Below are 26,809 nucleotides of genomic sequence, written 5' to 3' on the forward strand. Positions count from 1 at the left end.
ATTCATCTGATGTTTGCACTACTATATGACAGCAATGCAAGCACATACTGAAAGAATTCATCACAAACAGAAAACAAATATGAATGACAGCAGAGAAAGCATGGCCACAAAAAGCAACATCAGAGAGATGCTAAGAAATTTCTAGTGAATCTCAGTAATATCAGACTACCATGCTATCTCATGTAACGTGGGTTCCTTAAAGTAGTGAAAAAACTCACAGCAGAAAAACTGATCTTGTCTGAATTTCAACCATGTACAATGTAGGCCTACACAGTAGAACTCCCTGCAGGCACATGCAAAGTGTACAACCAGTCAGCCAGGCTACAGTGATATCATAATCACAGCTGCAGCAGTCTGTTGAACCCATTGTGAATGCATGTAAAAACACAGGAGTTTGTCAATATTTTGCTGATCCTCCGGGGGTGTGTTTGTGTGTATGTGGTCTCTCATGCATATGTTATGTACAGTGTATGTCAGGTATACATGTGGTGGGTGATGCAAAGTAGGTACTAATTAGCTCCCATGTGGAGATTATGGCCACGTTTATAAGATTTTGCGTGCCGAAAATCACAATTTTGAAACATTGATATGGAACACTGATTTGAAAGATGGTTTTGTCAGAACAAATTTATAAGATTATTTCCCCGATCATGTTGGGGCTCTCTCGGACTGTGCCACTGCACAGCTCATTCTGTTCAGTTTGTTCCTCAGCAAACGGTCAAACAGGGCGCCTGCTTTTCGATCACGACATCGAACTGGGCTAAGCTACATGTACATGTACAATTGTAGCTGAGCTATTGCAATTGCACTGTAGGTCTTACTGTGATCTAGCTGAGCTGAAGACTTTATAGCCTGTTCATGTGTCGTCATCGGGCCCCAACATGGTGAGAATTCACGATATGTGTATTTTCATGATGTCCATTCAGCGATTAATGATGCTGGTCATGATGATGGACGACTCATACCCATTCCAGCATACACGAGGATGACCGGACAAGTCGTCTTCCTCCCTGCTGCTCATGGCCAAGTTTTCACTGCCGTGCATTGCACTGCGTATGATATCGATATCGCATTGTGGCACGCCGTTTTTGGCCGACCCGGAAGCACATTCTGCGCAAGGCAATTATGACGTCATTTAAACAGTGTTTGAGATCGCTGCTGCATTTTAAAGTCTTAAGATTTTCAAAACACTGTTTAAATTTATGAAATTGATTTACACAAAAAAAAAAAAAAAAATGTACCAGCTCTCAAGTGAGGTGATCCCATGTGTTGACAAATGAAATTATCTTGGTTTCATGATTGTACTTATTTTCCCTGGAATCAACATTGTCAGACCATCAGACATAAAGACATCAGTACTCATGGCTTCCTTCACTCTACTGCACAGTGCTCAGAAGTCAAAGCCAGGGCCTGTACTGCCATACATTGTAGTCCACTCCAAGCTAGAGTGTGCCTCCACAGTATGCAATCCTCACAACACAACAGAAGTCAGAGAGGTAGGAAAGGTACGAAAAGCAGCAGCTCACCTTGAGTTTGGTGACTATAGGAACACAACATCTGTCTCTTGTCTTGTTTCATCAACTGGACAGAACAGCATCAACACTCGACATCTGCTTGCCAAAAACTGGAACTCCCTACCACCCGACATCCAGAGCATAGTTAACAACAACAATTTTAAACAGCAAGCTACTTTATTTTTCTGTAACCAAGACTCAAGTTACAAGGACAGAGCAATATTGTGCACTCTCTCTTCCTCCTTGTTTGGTTCCAGATGGAATGTTGAGGAGTATTAGAAGAAGCTTTAAGAAGAAGGTGCATCCCTTCCCCAAAATCCATTACCAGACAGCTTTCATTTTTTCACCGATCACCTCTCCAGCAACATACAATTTGAACCACAGTAGATGTCCAGGATCATAATTTGAAATACACTTTCTCTGTGTAGCAACAGTACATGTACATATTACACACAAATTCTCATTCTTTCCAAGAACAGTGAGAATTTGGAACCACATCCCCAAAATGCTGTAAATGGTACAAAAATTAAATCCTTCCAGGAAGTTGATTTCATCAAGCATAACATATTGATGACGAGAAGGTCACACTCAAACCAGGAACAGGAATGCTATGTCAGACTGAATCTGGCATTCCAAAGACAAGTTTGGGCAAAACTGGCCCCAAACTGCAACCATCCCTCAGCAACATTCTTCGGGAAATGAGCCCGAAGTTTGTTTGTTTTTTTAACTGCCATAGGTCAATATTGGTGATGGGCAAAGACTGCATCATTCCAGCTATTCAGTATCCATGACAACATTCAGTTCTTGATTTATACCCCCTTTCATGCCTAGCAAATTTTATGAAACAATGCCACTGACTGCCAGATACATTCTTCCTCAGTGCAAATATGGAGAGTCACCTTTCCCATGTGCAGTTCATATCTTCTCCCTCTTTATCATGTCAGTAGAAAAGTGGTGTATGCGTTTTTGACAATCCCAAGCAAAGTACATTGTAGTAATGTACAAGATAGGAAACCCATGCTGTGAGAGGAAAAGCCATTTCAAATCAAATAGGATGTTATAAATCTACCGATAGATAGAATCTAGTCCAGAGAGGTAAAACTGATATGATGCATGCAATACGTTCGTCCGTGGTATTGTAACCTGTTCATACCTCCTGCATGATCAACCCCATCTTATTTATCTTTTCTGTTCTGTGCTTTGGTTTACTCCTTTGGTTCTCATCTGTTTTCTTTGGCTCGACTCCTAACCACATGTACATGATGGTTACTGTAAAACATGATATTTTCGCGAATTGGAGCCAACAGCCTTTTTCGGGGTATGAAATTTTCTAACATTCAACGCATATCTAGTGTAAACAGGAACTTTCACATGCATTTTAATTACGCAAAACTTTGGCTTGCGCGAAATTAAAGCGCATGTGAACATTCCTCGTTTTACATTACAAGTGTATCATTGAAATTTCTGCAAATCAACCACAATTCTCCAGGACTGGAGGAGAAGTCAACAAAAAAAGATGGGGTTCAACATTAGCCTCGATAACAAATCACTCCTCAGTGCTCTTGTTGGCCCTTTTATTTAACATGCATGACGTTCATTATCATATCGACAAACAATTTGCCCGTGCTTAAACAACTATTACAAAACAGGCTGTCTGTATTCATATCATGTCGTTTGTGATTTTCATCCAGAGCTGTCTCATCTCAGTGTCTGAATGAAATTTAAATTCAACGTTATTACTATTTACAGATAAAAAACCCGCACCAAAATCCAAGGACATAAAACTCAGTTCGGCCTCCCGAACCAAAATTCAACTGCACGTAATTCGCAGAAGCCAGTCCTTAACGTAAATTATCGTGATATATTATATTTCATAAGGGTCTCTGTAAAGCATGTGTTGTTCTGTTACATGTGATGTGCTTCTAGAACTCTACAGGCAGTAGATTTACAGCAGCAGACTCGAGTAATCAGTGTGGTACAGCTCCACAGAACAGAACCTGCGCCTGCACACTACATACAGTTTGTATCGCGATCGCCATTGGGCATTGCATTGGCATTGCATTGGCTTGCCATTGAGGAATTTGTTTTGCAATACGCTAACACACGTAGGCATGTCAAACAAAGGGTTCTGAACGAAAAGCGTTCATCAAAACCGTCTGAATTCTAATTTCAGTTTCCACGAAAAACAAGACGTATCATCACAATCGACGAAAACGAAATTAGGACGAATTGTCATCTTACCTTCATTGAGTCGGCTTTCACCAATTAAAGAGGAGAAAACGGTTAATAATGCATTTATGTCTTGTGTTTTCGTTCCGCGATCCTACAAAATGGCAGGCAAATTACAGATAATTACGCACGTAAATCTGCATTACGCATGCACTGTACCTATATATTTTGCGTGTGTTGAAGCGCGCGCGCGTTAAAGTTAGTCTCAGACAACTTTGACTCGTCCATATTAAAACAGGTGTAAAATTAAAATTGCATGTACATGCGTATATTATTATAATTATTTTTGTCGACATTTTCCTGCACTCTATCGGTCGAATATACAAGTATATAAACTTCTTAAAGTTATAGTTTATATGGAGTAGATATTTTATTTTGTAAAAATTGATACTATTCAAGTATCATGCAAATATGACCCCTTGAAGAAATGGATTACTCTTGAATAAACACTGGCATCACTTTGTGCGTACGGTAAGTTTTTCAACACTACACAGGTTACTTCACATCATACATGGACGCGGGTGTTATTTTCATTTCTACTAAAGTATATTACATACAAGTATTTCGTTAGTGTTCTCTTTGTCTGAAAATTGTTGCTTAAAGGCTTTATTTACCATTTACAGATGAAACGAAACCTCATCTTTAGTACTTCAATATAATTCTAAAATGTGAGTCAGGGATAGAAACAACCAATGCAAAAACGTTAATGTAAACGACAGTTAAAATAAAATTGTTTCTGGAACAATTAAACAATCTACATGTATGGTTTATGGAGAAAAATAGAGATATCTCCTTGTATTATAGGCTTTTATATGGTAGGATGTTTTGTGATACAATTGACCTACGTATCTGCATCAAATGTGACAGTACCTTCAAGCAACATTTCCTTCACCACATGGTGACAGATTTTGATACCAGTGATGCAATAGTTATACGAGTCAGTGAGACTTCTCGCAGTAATTGATTTCACTATTCATTATATAGCTAATTATCCTCAGGGGGCCTACGTACTCGGTATCACCCCCCCCCCCCACCCCGTAATATGCGTCATGTTGTACCAAACGACAGTTCAGAAATTATCAAATCAAAAGAAAAATATCACATATCACTAAGTCACATGGTCAACTAGCGTAATATTCCAAACAATACTACAATATCTTATGTGAGATGAAACAAAAGAATAATGTAACATCTAAGAGTGAATTTTTGTGGAAGAAATTCTAATTTGTAAAGAGCATCAATACTTTTAGATAGAGTTGAACAAATTCCAAGACTATTAAAAAAAAAAAAACTTAATATCATAAACTCGTTTAATTTCTTTCTATAAATCAAATTCAAAATTTCTATACCGTCAATTTTATAGTTCTTGTTCCAAATAACATGGTTTGGTTTTTTTCAAAGTATATTTTTGGGCTGACGCGATGACGCGGATTTTCCGGACATGAACCTAAACTGAAAAGACAATTTGGAAGACAACTACACTGTAAAAACATCGGTGTTAGATTTAACACCACGGGTGTTAAATCTAACACCGATCAAACTTCAATAAAGGACCACACCCACAGGTGTTAAAAATGCACTGTGATGGTGTTGAAAAGTGTTCACCTGACACTTCGTGGTGTTAATTTGACACTGTACCTGGTGTTATTTTGACACTGTACTGGTGTTAATTCAAAAATGACACCACATGGTGTTGATTTGATATTTGCTGGTGTTAATATCAATGGTTTAACACCCGTCCAGCTTCAATAAGGGACCACACCAGCTGGTGTTACTTTGGTGTAAATTTATTTTCACATTTTTTCAAAAATCTAGTATTTTAATGTAAAATTCTTGATCGTCTTGTTTAAACTAAAAATCAACAAGAAGTGCAGTTACTAAGAAACTCTTCAAAAAACACTTTAAAATTTGGAAATGACACCCGTAGGTGTTAATTTAAAGGTAGGGGATACCTTTTACAGACCTCCCAAAATGCAGCAAAACATTAAATATGAACCTCAGGGGACTTGCTTAGGCCACTGCTGAGAAATTTGGAAGTCAACAGTTATCTACAATTTGAATAATGCACAAAACTCAACTACTCAGTAGTTCTGTGTGTCAGCCACATTTAAGCCTTTTTGTTGCAGTCTTCTGTATTTTTTATCTATAAACACAAATCTAAAAGTTTAAGAGCTGATGTAATAACATATAGAGTGTGTGGCAAGAATGTATATAGAAATGTTTGTAAGTTTTGATGAACTTTCTTCACAAAATATACATGATGGACACACATGCAGTGCATGGGTCTGCAAAGGTAGCCTAGTAATGTACTGGAATTTACGGTGAGCCCCGAAAAAAATTCAATTCAAAATCTAACGGTCAATAAAAATGTATTAAATGTTACCTTCCACTTTCAATACTTCATGGGAGTTTCTAAAATGATACTCTCTTCAACATACCACTGTATTTATACAACTCTTCATTTAAGGCATGCAAATGGGATTCCCTACCTTTAACACCATAAATGAGCACCGAAAATTTAACACCAGCTCGGTGTTCACTATTTAACACCGGACTTTTTGCAGTGTATTATTATACACCACAGAGATGTTACTGGTACCAATCTGTGGAACCCCCATTACTTCTCTCATCTCTCTTGGCATGTTCCGAGGCACAACTGAAAAAAAAATCCATGGTTGTCTCATTATCTGCCACTTTACATCATTGTGGAGTATGATTGTTGATACTATATGGAGCACGATCATTGTCGAATATGACAATCATGCAGTAGAATTAGAATGATTGAGAAGGAGCCTGATCATCGAGTTTAACATCAAAGGATTACTAGTATATCCCAAAGGTAAATCTCTATATCAGGCAATGTTTGATGCAGGTAATTGGGCCTCTTCAACACGTGCAATGCTTCAAACCCTTTGTTCGTTTTAGTATAGACAAATGTCATGATATAGACAATACTCGCCAGTTCTAAGGTCTCTTAACTGACACTTACTGACACCCGGTAATCTTTGCTGATATACGTTATGCTGGTATATCTATTTCTTTCCCTTGATTATGAGTAAGTATCGCATTGTAAAACCGAACCGAAACCTGTACGTTTTCAGCAGACGCACATTATTATACTTCATGTAGTAGGCCTATAGGCCCTAAGAGTCAAACACTCATTGTGGCGATTGATCGATGATTTTGCTTTGTTTTGTTTTATTTTTCGTTTTTCGTTCTCTTATGATAGGTTCCAAATTTTGTCATGATCTCCTCCTTGCCAAAATTCCACAACAGGAGAGTTGAAATCAAAATTGAAAACGTATATAGTCAACCTTAGGGCTGGCGCTATATACGTTCATAACTTACGGAGTGAGGGGTCCAGTTTATGGAAACAGGGATGTCGCTTTGATCATTGTGAGGATGGCGGGGTGGGGGGAGGGCAGACATTTTAGATAACACATAATTTCTTAACCTCACTTTTCTGGTGCCACTTACGGGTTAATCGGCTGACAAGCAAATAACCATTTTTTTCTGGTGCCACTTCCGGGGTAGAAAAAAAATGGGGGGGGGGGGGACAAGTGGTAAGACCCTACTCTCTTAAAAAGATCGAGTGAAAATATTCACTCTTAAAAGAGTGAATACAAAACAGAGTGAATTTAGAGTGAAATTGGAGTGAATTTTGAGTGAAAATGTTCATTTTCACTCATTTTGGAGTGACCTCAGATATCACTCGAAGATTTTGGAGTGATCCCTGAGGTCACTCTAAAACGGGTGAAAATGAACATTTTCACTCAAAATTCACTCCAATTTCACTCTAAATTCATTCTTTTTTGTATTCACTCTTTTAGGAGTGAATATTTTCACTCGATTTTTTTTTAGAGAGTATATGAAGCCTTTATGCCCCCCCCCCCCCTCAAAAAAAAAAGGGGGGACGGGCACCCCGGTCCCCCGGTTGCTGCGCTGGCCCTGATGAACCTTCAATCATTCATGCCTTCATTTTGTTTTCTTTACTATATTGTTAGATTGCCCCTCTTATAAGGCCTATCTGCAGGACTGAGTTTCATAATTCGACATAAGAATCAGCTACAAGAAGGCCCATAGAACAAACATGTACTAATACTGAACAGTAAGGAACGTTCACTATGTCATTTTCACTCCAGGAAGAATCACAACCAACTGCACAACGTTGGATTGGTAAATGGGATAGCCCAGCGGAAAAAGAGAAAAAAAAATTGAATTGACCATTTTCACTTCCTTCATTGATTTCTTTATTATTAACGAGCAATTTAAAGTAAATTATTTGGAGAGGGCAAAAAGAGCTGGTTGACATAGTTTCCATGTATTAAGTATCGTGAATATTAAGGTCGTAACTATTAAGAATCAGAACAATCTCAGTGTCATTTTCACGAACCTTTAGCCCTTTTAATTTGTAGCCTTGTGTTCCGATTATTCGTGTTTCTTTTTCTGAGTTGATAATCCAAATAATGAATAATTTTTGCCAAATCAGGCTGAAGCATGCACCTGATTGTAAAAAACAAACGATAGAACTTCATTTCGATCATTTTGTTAATCTTTATTATGCCATGCAAAATATAATCATAGCTAATATGAAATAAAATATCTAGAAAAATTCATACCGCAGAAAAAAAAATGTGAACATGATAAACACAAAGAGGTATACCCCAAGTGTTGCATTTTCATTTTCAATTGTCATTATTCTATTTTGTTACAAGATACGTGGTGATTACTTGGGATGTCTTTTCTGTTATTTTGTAGGTCCGACTTTGAAACAAATGTCCTTCTTTTTTTAAAAAAATGTACAGATACAGTAAGATGTCAGAATAACGGATTAGGCTTGTATGAGTTGCACCAGATTCCGTGGTATTACCTCTCTCTGTGTTTGCCCTCCATCCATGTGCCACAGAACTCTTTTCTGTGCCATGTGCCCGTCTTTCGAGGTCAATGACACTATCGAACGGAGAGGGCGCAATCACAAGCATCACGGCGATTTATCAACATCATGGCAGCCTCCAAGGGAGCAGCAGTGGTAACTCTCTCGACAATCTCCGCAGCAATGCCTTTGTGTGCAAAAAGTTTAGGTATGATTTGATGTTGATCTTTTTTTTTTTATGCACGTAATTCCTAAATTCACTTATATACGTTTTAGCTTCAGCCGAAGCCCACGGTCATGCCAACCTGAGCTGACCCAACAAATCTGCTCGTGGTGGTGGTGGCGGCTCAATTTAGGCGGCCGTGCATGCACGATCCTGCCTGATCCGCCCTCAGCGTGTCTGGCATCACGGTGCTTCCTTGCATGCAGGGCACGGGTGCTCACGTCACATCACGTCTCACGGTCCCTTATGTAAGACCCGGTCGCGAAGTGTGACCATGGCCTTGATTAGCCCTTATCTTTCCACGGGCCATCGACCAGTAGGCCTACTGGTACTCAAGTAAATTGTATTTACAAACATGTGTTTATCAGGTTAAGATCCCGTCGCGGTAATTTGTGCTTGTGAGTTGTGTAGATCTAGTAGTTTACTTCCGGCGTTTCGCACCACCTGGCCTCGTTAAAGTTGATTTTGAAACATGCAGAAACTCACTGTATTACTAACGTTAGTATTATTAAGTGTAAACGTTCCACAACAAACCAAGCAAGAATAATTTTACTTCATGACAAATTAATTTACTCGCATCTGAGTGAGACCAAACTGTCCGGAAAGAGTTCCTTTTATTTGGGACAGCCATCCCAATTACACTAGTAGTACGCTACTAGTACCTACAGTGCAGTGGGTACCAGTGCAGATCTAGATTCTATACAACTCTACCTAGCTAGCCTAAATGTCATAACCTTGCTTGTGATACATACGGATGCACGCACTCACTTTTGGGTGGCTGTCCCAAAAGGAACTCTTGCCAACTGTCCAAAAAGGCAAAGTCTGGTAGGAGTGGAATATTTGCCATATTTTATATTCTAACACTTTAATTTTACTTATGTCGGAATAACTTGATTGCAGCTCTGCACTGCCTTGCACACAAGCAGGTTGGCGGTAGATGCTAGATCTTCCGCCATACTACCGGTAGGTGGTGTTCCTGCAATACAAAACGCATTCACGGCAGCGAGTGCTCGATGCTCGCACAGTGGTGCAGTTGGTTGTTCACAAGTAATTTGAATGTAGCGATCACATGATTCACAGCAGATTTTTCTGTGGTATCTTTTAAAGATTTTTTTTTGTGTGTGTGTGTGTGAGTGAGAGAGAGATATACATAGAAAGAGAAAGTGTGTGTTTGAATGAAATAAGATTGTGAGAAATGTGATTGGTACATGACACGGGTATAGAGAAGCAATGGGAAAAGAGGGTGAGGAAATGAATGTAAAAAAAAATGACTACTTAAAAGGCAACCCTGGGAAAATGAAATAAAAGATTTACAAAATAGACATACAAAGCTAGAAAAGAAAGAAATATATAAAGGGAATGCACGCACACACACGCACACACACACACATGATATTACAACCGTGGTGTATACAACCGCTGCCACAACAGACTTGGCTGTGGGAAAACGAAAAACAAGTTTAGCTTTTCGAAGATGCCATAGAAAAAAAAATTGCTGTGAAAGCTCCATTCAGATCAAATGATCAACGGACATGGCATATGCTGAACATTCGTACTGTACTGACTGTGTGCAGAGCTGCATTTCAAGCAATCAATTTAGTCCAATGCTTGTAAAAGTGTCAAAAGGTAGCTTCTTCCAGACTTTGGAGACTCGGATGTAATCATGCAGGTTAGTGAATATCTAGGGTGAGTTTGTACATGTTTAGAGATAATTAGACGGATGGTGCGAAAGTACACTAGCACCAAAACCTTTGCTGATGTACATCAAGAAAGGGTATGTGGACATGTTCACTCAGCTTGAAAGCTTGGGTGCTATCATCATTAGATTTATGCTGCACCAGAATTTACACGTCTAAACCTAAATTTTAAGACTGATGCTAGCTGCCATCAAGCTGCCATCGGTATTATATCTTCAAGGTTCAAGGTTCAAGGCTACTCTTGGTCAAGTTGGAGTCTTGTTGGACTGCTGATCACTTGTGGCCTAGCCTCATCAGAGATTCAGGTGCAATTATTATTATTATTTTTTTTGGGGGGGGGGGGGAGGGAAGGTGACTGTAGAATCATGTGCTCCTCCGCACAGCTCAAGTTATTGTCATAAAGTATTCATATACAACACCCCCATGTAATTTTTTGTCTCGCCCACCGGAGGTGAAGGCGAGACTAAGGGATCCAAATGGCGTCCGTCCGTCGTCCGTCCGTCGTCCGTTCGTCGTCCGTCGTCCGTCACAAATGTTAAAGTTTACCTGCAAGACTCTCTTATGATGCATAACTTGGCAACTGTTACAGCAATGGCAGCCACACTTGGGTGATAGAAGCACTAGGGGTATCTTCATGTTATGGTGTTGTCGGAGGTCATGTGATGATGTCAAAGGTCATTTGAGGTCATATATTAAAGAGTATGTGCAAGACTCTTTTTCTATGTTAAAGTTTACCTGCAAGACTCTCTTTTGACAAATAACTTCACATAAGTTGCTTGGATTACAACCTAACTTAGGTCATAGATGCACTGGGGGTACCTTCATGTTATGGTGCCGTTGGAGGTCACAGGATAAGGTCAAAGATCATTTGAGGTCATGCGTTAAAGTTTACTTGCAAGACTCTCTTATCACACGTAACTCGACACATGTTGCTACAATGGCAATCAAACCTGGGTGATGGATGCACTGGGGGTACCTTCCTGTTATGGTGCCGTAAGAGGTCACATGATAAGGTCAAAGGTCATTTGAGGTCATACGTTAAAGTTTACTTGCAAGACTCTTATCACATGTAACTCGACACATATTGCTACAATGGCAATCAAACTTGGGTGATGGTAGATGTCTCTTGGGAAGTTGAAGGTAACCACAAGGTCAAAGGTTACAGACGGGGGTCAACGAACTTTTCGGGCCCAATGTTAAGTTTTTAGGGCGCATTTCGTTTATGGCTCATAACTTTTGATCCCTTTGTCCGTTTGTCACCAAACTTGGATGGAAGATGTCCCTTGGGGAGGTGAAGGTCGTCACAAGGTCAAAGGTCACAGACAGGGGTCAACAAACTTTTAGGGCCTAATGTTATGTTTTTAGGGCGCGTTTCGATTGTGGCTCATAACTTTTGATCCCTATGTCCGTTTGTGACCAAACTTGGACGGTAGATGTCCCTTGGGAAGTTAAAGGTCATCACAAGGTCAAAGGTCACAGAAAGGGGTCAACAAATTTTTAGGGCCCAATGTTAAGTTCTTATGGCGCGTTTTGATTGTGGCTCATTGCTTTTGATCCCTTTGTCCGTTTGTGACCAAACTTGGATGGTAAATGTCCCTTAGGGTGTTGATGGTCACCTCAAGGTCAAAGGTCATAAGCAGGTCAATTAACTTCTGGGAGTTATAAAAAATATTAATTCCTTGTACGCGAATGGGCGAGACACAATTTGGCGATTGCCTTGTTAGAATCTACTGCACAATCCCAATTTCCTATCAGTAGTGTTGGACTATAGTGATATGATTGAAACAAGAATGGATCCATGTACTGTAGAGCATACTGTGTTGATTGAGCACTGTAGACATACAATGTACCTGGTACTGTATGTCGTGATTTAAATTAGACAAGTTGTCTTTGTACACCTGTGTATTATACTTTAAATAGCCTGGCTTTGTTTCAAACATTGTACTGGTGCCAGCTAAAAGCGCTGTTGCACTAGGATGCAGGTGTACACCATAAGTTTGCATACCAGGTACCTGATGTAAATGATTTTCAAACATGTGCAAACTCACCCTAAATACATCACACCGTACACCCTTGTATTACACTTTTCCTTGAATGGGTAGAAGTTAAACATTAAGACCTTTTCATCTGAGACACTTGTACACACTTCGGAGTAACTCAATAGCTTGAATTGAAGCTTTGTGCTGTGCTCAAGCAGTTGAAGGTCTTGGTATGGGATGTACACGTGATGTACACACGGTAGCACAGCCATTGGTATCTTGTAAATGGTTTTCAAACATTTGCAAACCCACCCTAAATACATCACAACCTACACCCTTACTAGTGTTACTAGAAGTTGTGGTAGTCTTCACCAGCGAAAGACGAACATCATCATCAGTACGAGAACAGCGTCTTCGTCCACACAATCGAAAAGTCCCTATTGTCCGGTGTCCATTGTGCATCTTGCGGAAACTTTTTACATTTTCAGCTTCTTCTTGAAAACCTCAAGACAGATTTTCACCAAACCTGGTAGGTAGCATCCCTAGGGGTGATAGGATCTGAATATATTCAGCCCAGGGGCCTCAAAAGCCCCTAGGAGTCTGGAAAGATTTTCTTCTCTAGAACCAGAAGCAATAGAGCATGGTGCTAGATGACTAAGTGCATCGGAGACGGTAGTTTCAAGTTTGTTTCTGGCAGATCCAGGGTGGCCCACTTTAGGTTCGGACCAAATTTGGGGCAAGTTTTCACATTTGATATTCTTTTTCGAAATTGAATCATTGAAGTTCTGACTAATTGATAGGTATTATTGCCAATGTAATAGAATATACTAATGGACGGCATGTTGTCCTGGAGGTCCCCCAATGCTCCCTATGTTTGGTACGTTTTTCCCGAGTGATAGTCCGCAAGAATGTGTGGATGGTGAACTTGCTATGCTTGGGTGAGCATGAGGTGAAACCCCTGGGGGGCGTTTCATCGACGAGTTCGTCGGAGGTTTTCACCGACAAATGTGTTATCAGCCAATCAGATGCAAGGATTTCAGTAACTTTTAACGGTTGTCAGTGTAAATCACTGACAAAAAGTTTCATGAAACGTGCTGTTTTGTTTTTATGCCTCCGCCAACGAAGTGGCCGGAGGCATTATGTTTTCGGGTCGTCGGTCCGTCCATCCGTACGTCCGTCCCGTTTTGTTTTTGTCAATATCTCAAGAACCGTGTGGTGGTTTTGCATCAAACTTGGTATGAGGGTATATCCTGGGGGGATGATACTTTGTTTGGATTTTGGGGTCAAAGGTCAAAGGTCACAGGTTATTTTGTGAAAAAAAGGTTGAAATTTCATGTTTTTCTCCATATCTCGCAAATGGTTCAAGGTATCTTCATGAAACTTAGTATATATGCATGTACCGATGGGCAGTGATTATCTAGGGAAGTTGGGGGTCATGGGTCAAAGGTCAGGGGGTCAAAGGTCAAGGTCAACTCCTCAAAATATCACTACTTTCCTTATATTTATGCAATGCCTGAAGGATTTTTTTAAAACTTGATGTATGCATGTATAACCCAATATTTATTCTGTGGGAAGTTTCTTGCCAAAAGGTCAAAGGTCAAAGGTCAAGTGAAAGTGCTAAATTGCACTTCTTCCTCCATATCTCAAAAGTAACTCAAGGTATTATCATGAAACTTACATATTTATGCATGTTCTACCTAACAGTGATTCTCTTTGGATTGTGAGGTCAAAGGTCAAAGGCCAGGTTTAGATAATACTATTTTACCATTTGATACTGAAATTACACTTTTTCTCAATACCTTGAAAATTACTCAATGCATAAACTTATAAAAGGGTCAAAAGTCAAGTAAAAATCATCAGTTCCCCCAAATACCTGCACTCTGACGTTTTAATCATTCATCCAATTGAACCTCGTTCTAGGAAAGTGAACATTCAGCACATTTGTGGCAAACCTGTCATTTTAATATTTTGCCAATTGTGTGAAACTGTCATCACACATTGTCAAGACATTGTACTATAGACCTATTAGGAGAACCATGCATTATGGCGGAGGCATACACCAGTCGCCGTAGCGACATTTCTAGTTTGATTTTGTTTTGTTTTATTGCGTGTATAATCATTATGAAACTAATGCAAGTATATTACTGCTTTTCACTCTGTATGTTGAAAGTCTTTTTCTCTTCTTCTGTGCTCTGCAGGGTCCTCATTTGCTCCAAGCCATTTATGTTACCGTACTGTGACAGCTGCCAGATGTCAAACGCAGGCCACAGGGTATAGGCAGGGATCACGCCCAAAACTCGTCTGTGCCTCCCAAGCTAGATGCTTATCACAAAGGTATGTGTTGATTCCTGTGATCTACTGCATTCTTCGGGAGGTGGAGGGCAGAAAAGTAACTGCTGTGTTACTTTTGTATATATCTTTCGCCTTCAATACCATTAGCCATGCAGTTCTGCTGAATAATCTCATGTCTTTTGGCATTAAGGGTCGAACATTTGAATAGTTCAAATCTTACCTGTCGTGCCACTCTCCGGCTGTCTTGATAAATGGTTGCATCGCAGACTATGAGTTCCACAAGGCTCTGTGGGTGGACCCACCTTGTTTGTGCTGTATCTTTGTAGTTTGATGAATATTTCATAAACACTCTATTTCTTATCATATTTATGCCGATGATATTCAAATATGTACTTCTCTCAAACCGAGTCATAGCAATGCAGCAAGCACTATCTGTAATCTTGAAACATGTGCACAAGATGTTCACAATGGGCTTAACTCTTACTCACCGAAATCAAGTCTCGGCAAATGTAAATTCATATCATAGGGCTGTACGAATCGGCGAAAGAAGATTTCCATCACTAATATTACTCTTGCTTGATATGGAATTGTCTCGTCTAATGTATGCTGCAGCCTTGGTGTGTATCTTGACTCAAATATGACAGTGTCTACACAGATTTAGTTTGTTTTAAAATCAGTTCGATATCAGTTGCGTAATTTTGGCTTCATTCGTATAGCTATATCTTTACCAGAGTGCTACTGAGAGAATTGTTTGTGCATTAATTTCCAGTAATGGCCATTTGTTTGCTTCACATTGCACCAGTTCTGTTGATTATTTTTCCCCAGCTCCAAGAGGTTATCTGTGAAAGAGGATCCAGTGCGAGATGATACAGACCAGGTGGATAGTGATATTCTACTTCAGATGCAGGAAAAACCCCAGGGTTACATGGCTGCCAAACCTGTCGATGATGTTTACATGTTACGGCATTACCCCAAACAGCTGGTAAGAAAGAGAGGGAGAGAGCACAGAATGTAAAGCCAACAGCTTCAAGTTGATGCTGTTTTGTCAGATGTGTTTGCAGTATCATCATTGATTATGTAAATGTCACATACTTGAGAAGGCATATGTACCAAAGATGTCTCTTTTCAACATTCTTTCGAAGGAAATGACTAGTCTTCAGTGAAGGAATTTAAAGGCAATATTTACCATTTGCAGATGAAACAAAAACCCAGCTTTAGTGCTTCAAAATAGTTCTAAAATGTGAGTCAGGGATACAAATGTAGAAACAACCAATGTAAGAATTTGAATCAGTATAATCAATTTTAAAGGGACTGTACAGTGCTGGTTGAGGTGAGGATTCAGGTTTATAACATTTTTTGGTAAGATGATAAGAAACCTCTTAAATGAAATGTGAAAGAGCATGTAATTTCAAGAAGGATTCAACATTTATTTGTTGGTTGAATTTTACTTTCATTTTGTTGCCTCTTCTTGGTACACCAGGTTAGGGCTCGCTGCTTGCTCAGCCCCCCCCCCCCCCCCCTCCCCCCCCCCCCTCTTGCTGTTGCTTTTTCACTCTTTTCCTTTCTTTATCCCTCTACTGTTCCTCATCTTTGGTCTTGCCTCCCTATTCATCCTTATCCTTCAAAGGTCCCCCACCCCCTCCCCATGGTCATGGGGATCATCACTGACCCTCCTCTGCCTTTTGTCTGTCCAACCTCCTTCTCTAATCCCCCTCCCTATACCTTTTGGGCTCCTTGCCCCTGACCACCAACCCTCCCCTTTTGTTTTCTTTGTTCTGTGTCCCTTGCCCTCCCCTGACTGTTCTTGTTGTGTGTAGTCCTTAAATGTGATTGCTGTCCGTATCTGTTTGTCATTTTGCCTCTGACAAAGATTCTGCTAGGATCGAAAGCTCAGGCCCCTTTTGACTCTCCACTTTGTGTATGATGAGGTGTCCCATGTTTGTGTTTGTGTGTAATATATACAAGATGTGTGCCTGATGACATATCCTCTAAGCATGTATCAGGAAGCACAACATTTTCCTCCATTTTTTTTTTCAATCTTGTAATGGACAAAACAATTAAAGGAAGTATGAGTTTTACCTATAAAATCATGTGGTACTAAAATGTTTCCAAAATTATGTCGCTGTGTATAGCAATTGTGATGCGCCATGTAGACAAGCATGATAAAAAGTCACACCCAGAAATCTTCTTGTAATAATGAAATCTCATATGGGTGTTTGTTATATAGGAGTTTGTCTTTAGAAAGATGGCAGTGAACTCATTCACATCTTTTTTCCATGTTTTCCTTTTTCACTTAAACATTTGAGTGTTACTGGTATGTTTGAAGCTGTTCCACAAACTCCTAATGTATGTACGAGAACCAAAAAATGTAGTTTTGCATGTATTTCAACTTGCTTGTATGATAACACATTTTTATTACCTTTCAGATATCTTTTCATGAGGCAATGGATATGCTGAGAAAGCAGCATACATGGGCATACTGCAGGAAGCCAGAGAAATACAGCGATAGAACTGTTACCATTGGCATCAAACTTGATATGACACTTAAGAAGAAGGTGATAATTGTATTTTACAGATATTGCCTTTATAGAGTTGTGATATAACACTTGACATCCCCACCAGAGTTATATTTCCCCCGTGAGATTATATATTCCCAAGACACTAAGCACTGAGGGAAAATATTGTCTTGAGGGGAAAACTTAGCTCCCAAGGGACTGTAAAGTGATGTATTACAACAATAGACAAGGCAATATTCATTATATTGATTATTTGGTCTACATAAATACATGTCATTATTCTAGCCCCATCGGCAGCCAATCAAATTCTGTAATTATATTACCTGATGTGACGTCACTGCTGGCAAAATAAAGATTTTGATCCTCACAGTGCTAGTCACATGATGACATTATGACCAATCATGGAGCAGTGTTTGTGCCGACCATTTGATATAAATTTGCTGTGGCATAGTGGATATTCAGACTCCTGACTCCTAATCAGAGGACCCGCGTTCGATTCTCGCCCAGTGCTTACGTCCTTGGACAAGATGTTTTTAACTACCATGTCCCTCTCGACTCAGGTGTATAAATGGGTACCTGGCAAAGCTAGGGTAATAATAATGGCAAGGCCCTGTGGTAGAACAGTGGCAACACTGAAGAGGCTGCCCTGGATAAAGAAGACCTTATTATTATTATAAATCATTATTCTTTATAAGTTATGATTATGGATGATAGATTAGACCAGAACAAGTGGGGGACATTCCCATAATTGATTAGTGTTATTCCCATGTGGGGGAAGATCAAATTTGTAATGTGCAGTTCAATTCAAGTTTCTTTTCTTTTTGTGTTACTAGTAGTATGAAAAGATTAGCTAAGGGGAAAAACCTAGCTTAATTTGTGGTCTTTGATAACAATGTATTTTAAGGTCATTAAAAACCGCTGGATAATTACAACTCGATAGTGTCAAGAAAGGTTCACATTTTAAGTGCATAGGACAAAGCAATGCATTGTTATATGTGTGATTGCATTATGTTCTCTTTGACTAGCCTGACTGATACATGCTGCCCTTTGCAAGGGAAGTAGTCATGTTTGCTATGTTCCCCAGGTAAAGCCAAAATCAAGATAAGCCTCCATAGAAACAACTGACTATATCTGCATGATTTCAGCTAAGAATATAGATATCACAGGTTTTGATTTGTAGCCGCTCCACATGTAAGCTTATCTATTGTACATTGGTGACTATTTTGATGTGGCTTGCATTTACTTGTACAAAAGTTGATTACTATAAAAGTATGCCGAATGACCCATGAGAGAATGGAAATCAATCAATGCAACAAATGTAATGATAATAGCTTAATGGTAAAGATGTTACTTAAATTCTTAAGGCTACAGGGCTTAAACCTATGCTGAACTGAATCGCATCGCCATTCGTTCTTCCCAAGAACTGTAAGGAACTGGAATTCCCTGTCGTCAGAAATTGTTTCAGCGCCATCTGTGGGATCATTTCGAAACCGTCTAATGGTTGATCACAGTGGCTAGTATTTTCGTCAAATTTTCTATGTGCTTGTATTATATCTGTAAATAAATTGTATTATAATGTAAATAGCACCAGTCTGCAAGAATCTTCAGTCTATTGAAGGAGGCAGACTTAATCAGAAGAAGAAGAAAAAGAAAACACTTTTTGCTGATTTGTACAAAATGTACATATATGTTGTATTTGAAATAACACTGGTGGATTATTTCCACTGTATTTGGTTCTCTTGTCATTATCTTATCCCATGTTGTGTCAGGGTAGTGGGTGTTTGATTTTACTGTACCACTATAGGAAAAAACAAAACAAAAACAAAACAACACCCTGATCCGGGGAGATAGTGCAGGATTTATGGTTAGAAAAATAACATTTCTCAGTGTCTCACGACATTTGCAAAGCAGACATAACAGATATGTGACAGAAATCTGATTCCACATGGCACACTGGCTCAGTATAAAGTGACATGTAATCAAGTCAAAGCGTGACGATGCCATCTAGTATCTTGTCATCAACTTTTGAGGAAATCCAACAATACTTGGTACTCTTGTTATTGTTTTCCCCTCTGATTAATGCAGAAAAAAGTGGTGCCGTTCCAGAACATGATCATCTTGCCTCATCCCTTCAAGGAAGACAACAAAGTGCTGTGTTTTGCTGAGGTATGTTTTTCAACAGTCAACTAAAGAGGGGAAAAACAACAACAATGCAAACAAGAAATTTGATTTTTCTGTCTCAAAGAAGAGAAAGAAGTGCACATTTTTATGTCAAAACTCCCAAAGAACTCAGTGGGTTCTCTTCTTTCAAACAAACACAATCACATACACACACAACCCAGGTAAAAATCAGAATATGATTGAATGCTTTTTATTTGCTATAGGGTTTGTATTATTGAGCTATCACGATAGAAGCCGTACTTTTTTCGTTTTTATGCCTCCGCCACGAAGTGTCGCCGGAGGCATTATGTTTTCGGGTTGTCCGTCCGTCCGTCTGTCCGTCCGTCCTTCCGTCCGTCCGTCCGTCCGTCCGTTCGTAATCACTTTTGTGGACAGCGTATCTAAAAAACTGTTAGAGGTATCCTAATGAAACTTGGCATATATATGTATGAGTGAGCGAAGTTGTGCCTATCAACTTTTGGGTGCACATGCTCAAGGTCAAAGGTCAAAAGGTCGAGGTCAAATGCTCAGAATTATACTATTTCCCCTATATCTGTGCAATGCCAGGAGGTATTTTCTTGAAACTTGGTGTATACATGAACTACCAAATAAAGATTCCCCAGAGAGAGTTTTGGGTCATGAGGTCAAAGGTCAAGTGAAAATGTTAAAATTTCACTTTTTTCTTCATATCTCACAAATATTTCAAGGTATCTTCATGGAACTTAGTATATATGCATGTACTGACTGGCAGTGATCAAATTAGGGGTCATGGGTCAAAGGTCAGGGGGTCAAAGGTCGAGGTCCACTCATCAAAATGCCATTATTTCCCTCGTATCTATGCAATGCCAGCAGGATTTTTTCTTGAAACTTAGTGTATGCATTTATTACCCGATACAGATTCTCTGGGAAGTTTCTTGTCAAAAGGTCAAAGGTCAAGTGAAAGTGTTCAATTTCACATCTTCTTTAAACTTATAAAAGGGTCGAAAATTGGGTACAAATCCCCAAATACCTGCACTCTTATTAGACAGTATCAGTAGCCATTCATCCAAATAAACCTAGTTAAAGGAAAGCGAACATTCAATGCATGTGTAACAAACCTGTCATTTTAATATTTTGCCATTTATGTGAAACTGTCATCACACATTGTCAAGGCATTGTGCTATAGGCCTATTCGGAGAACCATGCATTATGGCGGAGGCATACCAGTCGCCATAGCGACATTTCTAGTTTTTTTTTGCCTCTGCTGGAAGGATGCCATAGGTAGCTTAGAAGTGGCTAAAGTTGATGTATGGTGCCAAATAGGCTAAAAGTATTGATTGTCATTTTCATGAACATGATAATATTGATAGGTCAAAGGTCAAAGTTCATTGTACTGTGATTGAAAACATTATTCTCAGTCTATAACTGCAGCTGGGACTGTCTGTTGGTAACATCTGGTAAGAAGGATAGAAATAAATCAACAATTAATTCCAGAAAAACAGGTGTCAAAGGTTAAAGTTCAAGATCAAATGTTGTCAAATTTAGCTCAGATGTCATCTTCTGACCATAAATTCCCCTAGTGATAAGTCCAATTTTAATGGAATTTGTGCATTGGATAAGAATAGATTGGAAAAAAGTTTCCTTTCTTCATAGAGGATGGTTAAAGGTCAATTTTCCGTCATTGGTCAAGATCAATGACCTTCTTCAAAATGTAAATGAAGGGCCATGTTCTTATGACAGTTATAGTTATTGCGTGAGGAACAGAGACACCCAGTAGACTCCATAACAGTCAATTGCTGTAATTTCTTTTTTTCTATGCTTAGTTTCAAAGCCATGAACACATGCGCAAACACATGCTGTACTAATGCATGTGTGGGCTGTAAGTGCCTTGCATCAGTGCACATCATTGCCCATCCAGCAAGGACCTGAATGTACACAGATAATATTTTACCCCCTCTATCGTGGCGCACACTTTAACCACATCATGCATGCATCTATGTATCAAGGAGTGCCCACAATGGATGTGTTTGCACTCACCAACCATGAGCATCATGCCCCCCCACCACCACCACCATACACATGTACTAAAAAACTTTCTGCATCACCTTACCGTTGGCTCCTTTTAGATTCACCTTGAATGTGTGCTGGAAATATGATGAGGACCGACTTCAGCTGGAATGTGTATCAATTTCCTTGAAATAAAAGAAAAAGAAGACTGCAAAATGCCATTGAGTTGATCTGTGATCATGTGTTGGTATTGAGTTACAGAATTATAGCAGTAATTTGATGAGGAGCGTGTCATCTTCATGACCATGATGAACAACTTTCATGCAGCTGTTGATTGTCGTAGATTCTTTCATCTGATAAAGTAAAAGTTAGTCATATCTGCAGAAGTGACTATGTGTATGTGTATTTTCACTGATGTGACATTTTTGTTGCAGTTCACAAGTGTCTGATTTACCCTTTTTTTTTCTTTTTTCTTTTTGTTTTGTTTTTTTTTGGAAATGTGCTAAATAAATTCTATGTTTGTCATGTAAGGCAGATGTCCCAGTGTGCCAAAAGTCAAATGTGGTGAGCAATAGGCATAGCAAAAGTGATTAAGTGGGGATAGATATTAAGGTTGATAATAGATATACTGATGCACAGGACCATGATTCCGTTTCACCCCCACTTCCTATCCAATCCACTCAGGGCACTGATGTACAGGTGGCCAAAGATGCAGGGGCCTTCATGGTTGGAGGAGAAGATGTAGTGGAAGATCTCCTGGCTCACAGGACACACATCCGAGCCTTCGACTTCTGCGTGGCTACCCCAGACATGATGTCCAGCCTCAGCAAGTTGAAGGAGAAGCTGAGGAAACGATTTCCAAACTCTAAGAGAGGTGAAAGGTCGTTGCTTGTGAGTGTGTATGTGTGTGTGTGTGGGGGGGGGGGGCAGTCAGCTTGAGATGATGCGGACTTGCTGCTTTTCTCACAACAGCTGCAAGCTGCACCACGCAAACTGTAACATTTGACGGTACATCTACCACGCTGTTGCAGATAAAGTTTGATGTGAACAAATTTTTGTAGCTGCTACCAAGAGAAATAAGTTTGATGGCTAGGGATAGGATGGGACTTTAAAATATTAGAAATTCAGAATATAGAAAAGAAAGTGAAGAATAGATCAGAGAAGGGGGAGGGAAGAGATATGGAGTTTGAGTGAGAAAAAAAATGTACTGTGTGTGAAATTTAAAGAAAAGGGCAATTGACAAGAACTGTTGCTTGTTTGTAGATGTGCAGTGTGTACTTTTCATGTGCACAACTATATCTGTATGTGGTGACTTTTAGCACAGAGCGACTCACTCATCCGTATATTGGGAGCTCACTCATTTCATGAGGTGTGCAGTAAAAAGATATTACATAGTCATAGTAATTGAGGATTCATTGGCATTCATGACACTGTGATGTCATTCATCCTGGGATTCATTTCTGTATGTGTCTCAAAATGTTAAGTACCAGTATACTCTGTCTCTCATTAAATTCTGTGTGGGAGGCAAAAACTGGATGTCGAGAATGCTACATGAGGTTGCCTTGTGGCAGCAGTGAAAGTAGACATTAGTTATGATACATTGTTAGATGCAGCAAGCTCAGAAGAAAAAAAAAACGAAATATTGAAGCCATTGTTGAATGCGAGCATGTCCCTTTATGCATTGAATCAATTCAAGTGCAATGGCACACAAACAAAAAGTAGTGCTTTGTCTTTCACAGAAGGCGGAAGGAATGTGTTTGTTTCATAACTGGTTGCCCTCTCACACTACAGGTTCTGTGAGTAACAACATCCCAGCCATGCTGAATCTTTACCGAAGAGGTCAGGAGTACAAGGTCCAGGCAAAATCTAGCACCATCAACTGTGCCATTGGAAAGGTATGGAGGAGTCCTCCACAGTGCCCCATGTATAGATAAACATGTTGGCTACCAATTGCTGGCACCATTTCACCTTGGGGGTCAAATCACCAGCATCCAGACACTGTTTGCAGCTGCCAGTTATGGAATACAGGGAACTGATTCAGAGCATATTATTCTTTGCAAAGAAATTTTGATTAGAGTCAAACAGAGTAGATATGTTGAGTAAAGTGCTAAGTTCTCATCATGTAAACACTGCACTGAATATTTGTGTGACTGAAGTATTCAGTGGAAAGGCCTAGTGTCAACAATGAATGTATGACCACAAAAGTTAGATTTGCTTGATAAGTTGATACAGTCAATACTCCTTCTTTGTCTTTCTGATTGTTTCTTCAATCAGACTTTGCCCCGGGAGTCTAGGGGGCTGACTTCATAAATGGCAAGCAGTTTATTTATGGGAATTCAGGTGATCACATCTGGCTAGTATGTTTTGCCAGAAGCAGCTGATAACTCAGTATTTCTATATTTCATACTTGTACATTGTATGCAGCTTGCTTATTTTCCAGCAGGCTTGGCTAGATTGTTTGTTTAGTGATTTTGGTTTGTTTGTGTGTGTTTCTTGTCAATATACAGCTGAGCTTAACAAATGACCAGCTGGAAGAAAACATGGCAGCCATCATATCAGATGTCTGTAGTCACAAACCTCTGGAATATGGTAGGTGCTACTACAATATCTCACATAATGTTATAATACAAATCTTACTGTTCTTACAGGATTCTTTCAATAAATACATGAACATACAATGAACAATTCCCATGCACTGGATGGTGATGATCTGCATATTTAAGGCACTACTTAAATGTACAGTGGACTGGGCATAGACATTTGCTTAGCAGTGTTGCCCGAACTTCCAACAAAAGGGGTTTTACATGGCTATGTGTCTGGGTTAATTCAGTTAGCCAACTAATTTTGAAAATATCCTCCAGAGCAAGCATGAGGAAAAGTTTGTATTTGAGGTAAAGAAAGAAAGAAGATTACATTCATCTATGCCAGTACTCTGTCTCCATATAACTTTGCAATGTGAAGATGCTCTTACTTTCAGACTAATCAAATTGTCACGTATAAAGCCAAGGGCACTGTCAACTAAAAGACTTTGGGATGAGGAGAAAGTGCACAATGTGTGTGACACCAAGGCACAAGGCTGCATCAGGGTTTATGATTCCCAAGACATTCATAAATAATACAGTATGTGAACAATTGATTTTTAGATAACAGTAATCTGATATGTGATGGAAAACAAAGCTCAAACCCCAAAATGAATAAATAGATAGATAGATAGATAAATAAATAAATAAATAATTTGTATCTTCCAGTTTGACATTAAGGTGTTTTAAGAGGGACAGTCAATGAAGATTATTTGATACAAGTTGAATGAGTGAATAAATATTGAAACATAGATTGTTTCTAGCGTAGATTGTATACCAGTGCCCTGAAATAGAAGAGAGATCTTTTTTTGTATATCTCAGAAATACTTACCATTTAGATGACCTCAGCATGATGCCCCTCTCATAGATGGTGCATCTTGAGCTAGAATGTGTTATGTTTGTATTTACTTGATGTATCTGTTTTGTATTCACAGGCCCATTCATCACACAGCTGATAGTGACAGCATTTCTTCTGGACGGCCACATGATCGACGTTCAGAAATATCTCCCCGTGCCAGATGAAGACCAGGAGCTGAGGAAAGAGCTTGACAGACTAGATGAGGAAAACTAAATGTGAACTGGCTCACTCGCATGAACAGGATAGTTTTCAGCCAATTGGTTTTTGAAAAGAACTTCAGTGCAGTTTTTGAATGGAAAACAGGAGAAGGGGTTTTGTCTTGATGCAAAACTGTCAATCATTGCTGGCCTAGGATATTGCTGGAGAGTTGCAAGCCCCTAACTCTGGCTCAGTATAACCCACTTCTCTCAAATTTTCCAATGATGCCTCATGTGCTTGCTTCCAATTCTTATTCATCAAAGAGATGTCACAAGCTGGTGTGGTAGAGTAAAAGTCTCTTGAAGTTGTGTGAGGGGAAATAGGATTGATGATAAACATATTTCAATGAATTCCCAGTTGTAATGAAAAAATTCAAATCTTCAGTAAGATCAATTTTCTTTTTCCATGTGAATTTGAATTAAGAGATTTGTTTCGTCACTCACATCAACTCGAGAGGTGATGTCATACAGGCTGACATTCTCTGTAAGTGTGAATAAACTCTGACGTACCGATATATGTTACAGTGAAAAAACAAACAAACATTGAAGGTATTCCATGACTTTAAATATCCTATAAATGCTTAAGGCATCTTGATTTCATTAGGACTCTGTGGTAATTGCCTAATTGGGTTGTCTTGCTGTGTGTCAAAGTTATGTCAGCAAGTGCATTAACAGCATGCCAATTGAATTGCATGGCAAAGGCAGGGGCACATCAAAGGTTCCATTTGAGGTCATTACGTTTACATTGCTTGTACACCACTATTTACTCATTTTTTATTTTTTTTTATGAGCAAAGCATGTAATGTTAGTTAACTCAGGACATGTGAAAACACCTTGCTTGCTTCCAAAGACTTTCAATGTATTTTGCCATGTGCCTGCCTTTTACGCAGGCACAACTAATCGCATAGGTGTGCTTATGTCATTACTGACCCAGCATTTACCTCGACAGAGTTTTGAATGAAAACTGTCCCATGAAGAGCAGAAACTGTTTAAAAATCTGAGCAGATTCAGAGAGGTAGTAAAGAATAATATTGCCAACAGAATACTAGGATATAATGTTACATGTCACACTGTAAGCAGTTTAAGGCAGCCATTTTGTGCAACATAGTGGTAGATCCTTGTGCATGGTACATATCATGTGCTATTTTAACACAGAGCAAACTAGCTGATATATGCATTCTCAGATTATTCACGTATTTTAAATCAACAGTAGGGGCTATAGATGTGTCTAATCCATTTTAAAGACAAAAAGAACTGAACTAGAGCTGTCATAAACAAAGGCAATTTGAACAGACTGTGTGGAAGTCACATAAATCAATGGCCAGGATGTTCAACAAGCTGGTGAGTGTCTTTGGAGTCAGTGAGGTCGTCATCAAAATGTTTATTGGAAAATATGGCTAATAGATATTATTTTCTGACATGAAATATTCATATTGCAAGACTGCTAGAGGTTCTATGATCCTTTAACAATTTCAGAAGTTAAAGATGATTATTTACTAAGCATTTGAAAGGATATTGAGAAGAGATGATTAGATGGCAGATCCACCAGACATGCCAAATTGGCTTGCCACAAACAGAGATGGCCCCCACATTTTACAGTACACTGAAGATCTCTGTCACTGTCATATGTTGAGGGGTAATGTTTGAGTATACAAATACTGTATACCAAACCTGAGAGGTTCAGGTTTAAACTATATGAATTAGG

General features: G+C 39.3%; 2 protein-coding genes across 2 annotated transcripts in view; one reads left to right on the forward strand and one right to left on the reverse strand.

The window, feature by feature from the left end:
- Positions 1–3,867, reverse strand: part of LOC139742921 (CCR4-NOT transcription complex subunit 6-like) — a 31,769-nt gene extending 27,902 nt beyond the window's left edge. Inside the window, exon 1 of the mRNA XM_071653429.1 lies at positions 3,756–3,867. The gene's annotated coding sequence lies outside the window, so the exon portion shown is untranslated. The remainder of the gene's footprint in view (positions 1–3,755) is intronic.
- A 9,298-nt stretch (positions 3,868–13,165) lies between these two features.
- LOC139742926 (large ribosomal subunit protein uL1m-like) lies at positions 13,166–25,411 on the forward strand. The gene is made up of 9 exons (XM_071653434.1): positions 13,166–13,187; positions 14,714–14,849; positions 15,633–15,789; positions 17,234–17,362; positions 19,409–19,489; positions 22,154–22,343; positions 23,261–23,364; positions 23,977–24,058; positions 24,984–25,411. Exons 1-9 carry the CDS (start codon positions 13,166–13,168, stop codon positions 25,118–25,120), a joined length of 1,038 nt encoding a protein of 345 aa, XP_071509535.1. The 3' UTR covers positions 25,121–25,411.
- Positions 25,412–26,809: the final 1,398 nt, after the last annotated feature.

Source organism: Diadema antillarum, unplaced genomic scaffold (assembly GCF_040938485.1).
Source record: "Diadema antillarum isolate AM-2024a unplaced genomic scaffold, OU_Dant_1.0 seq00001037_RagTag, whole genome shotgun sequence".
NCBI classification, from domain to species: domain Eukaryota; kingdom Metazoa; phylum Echinodermata; class Echinoidea; order Diadematoida; family Diadematidae; genus Diadema; species Diadema antillarum.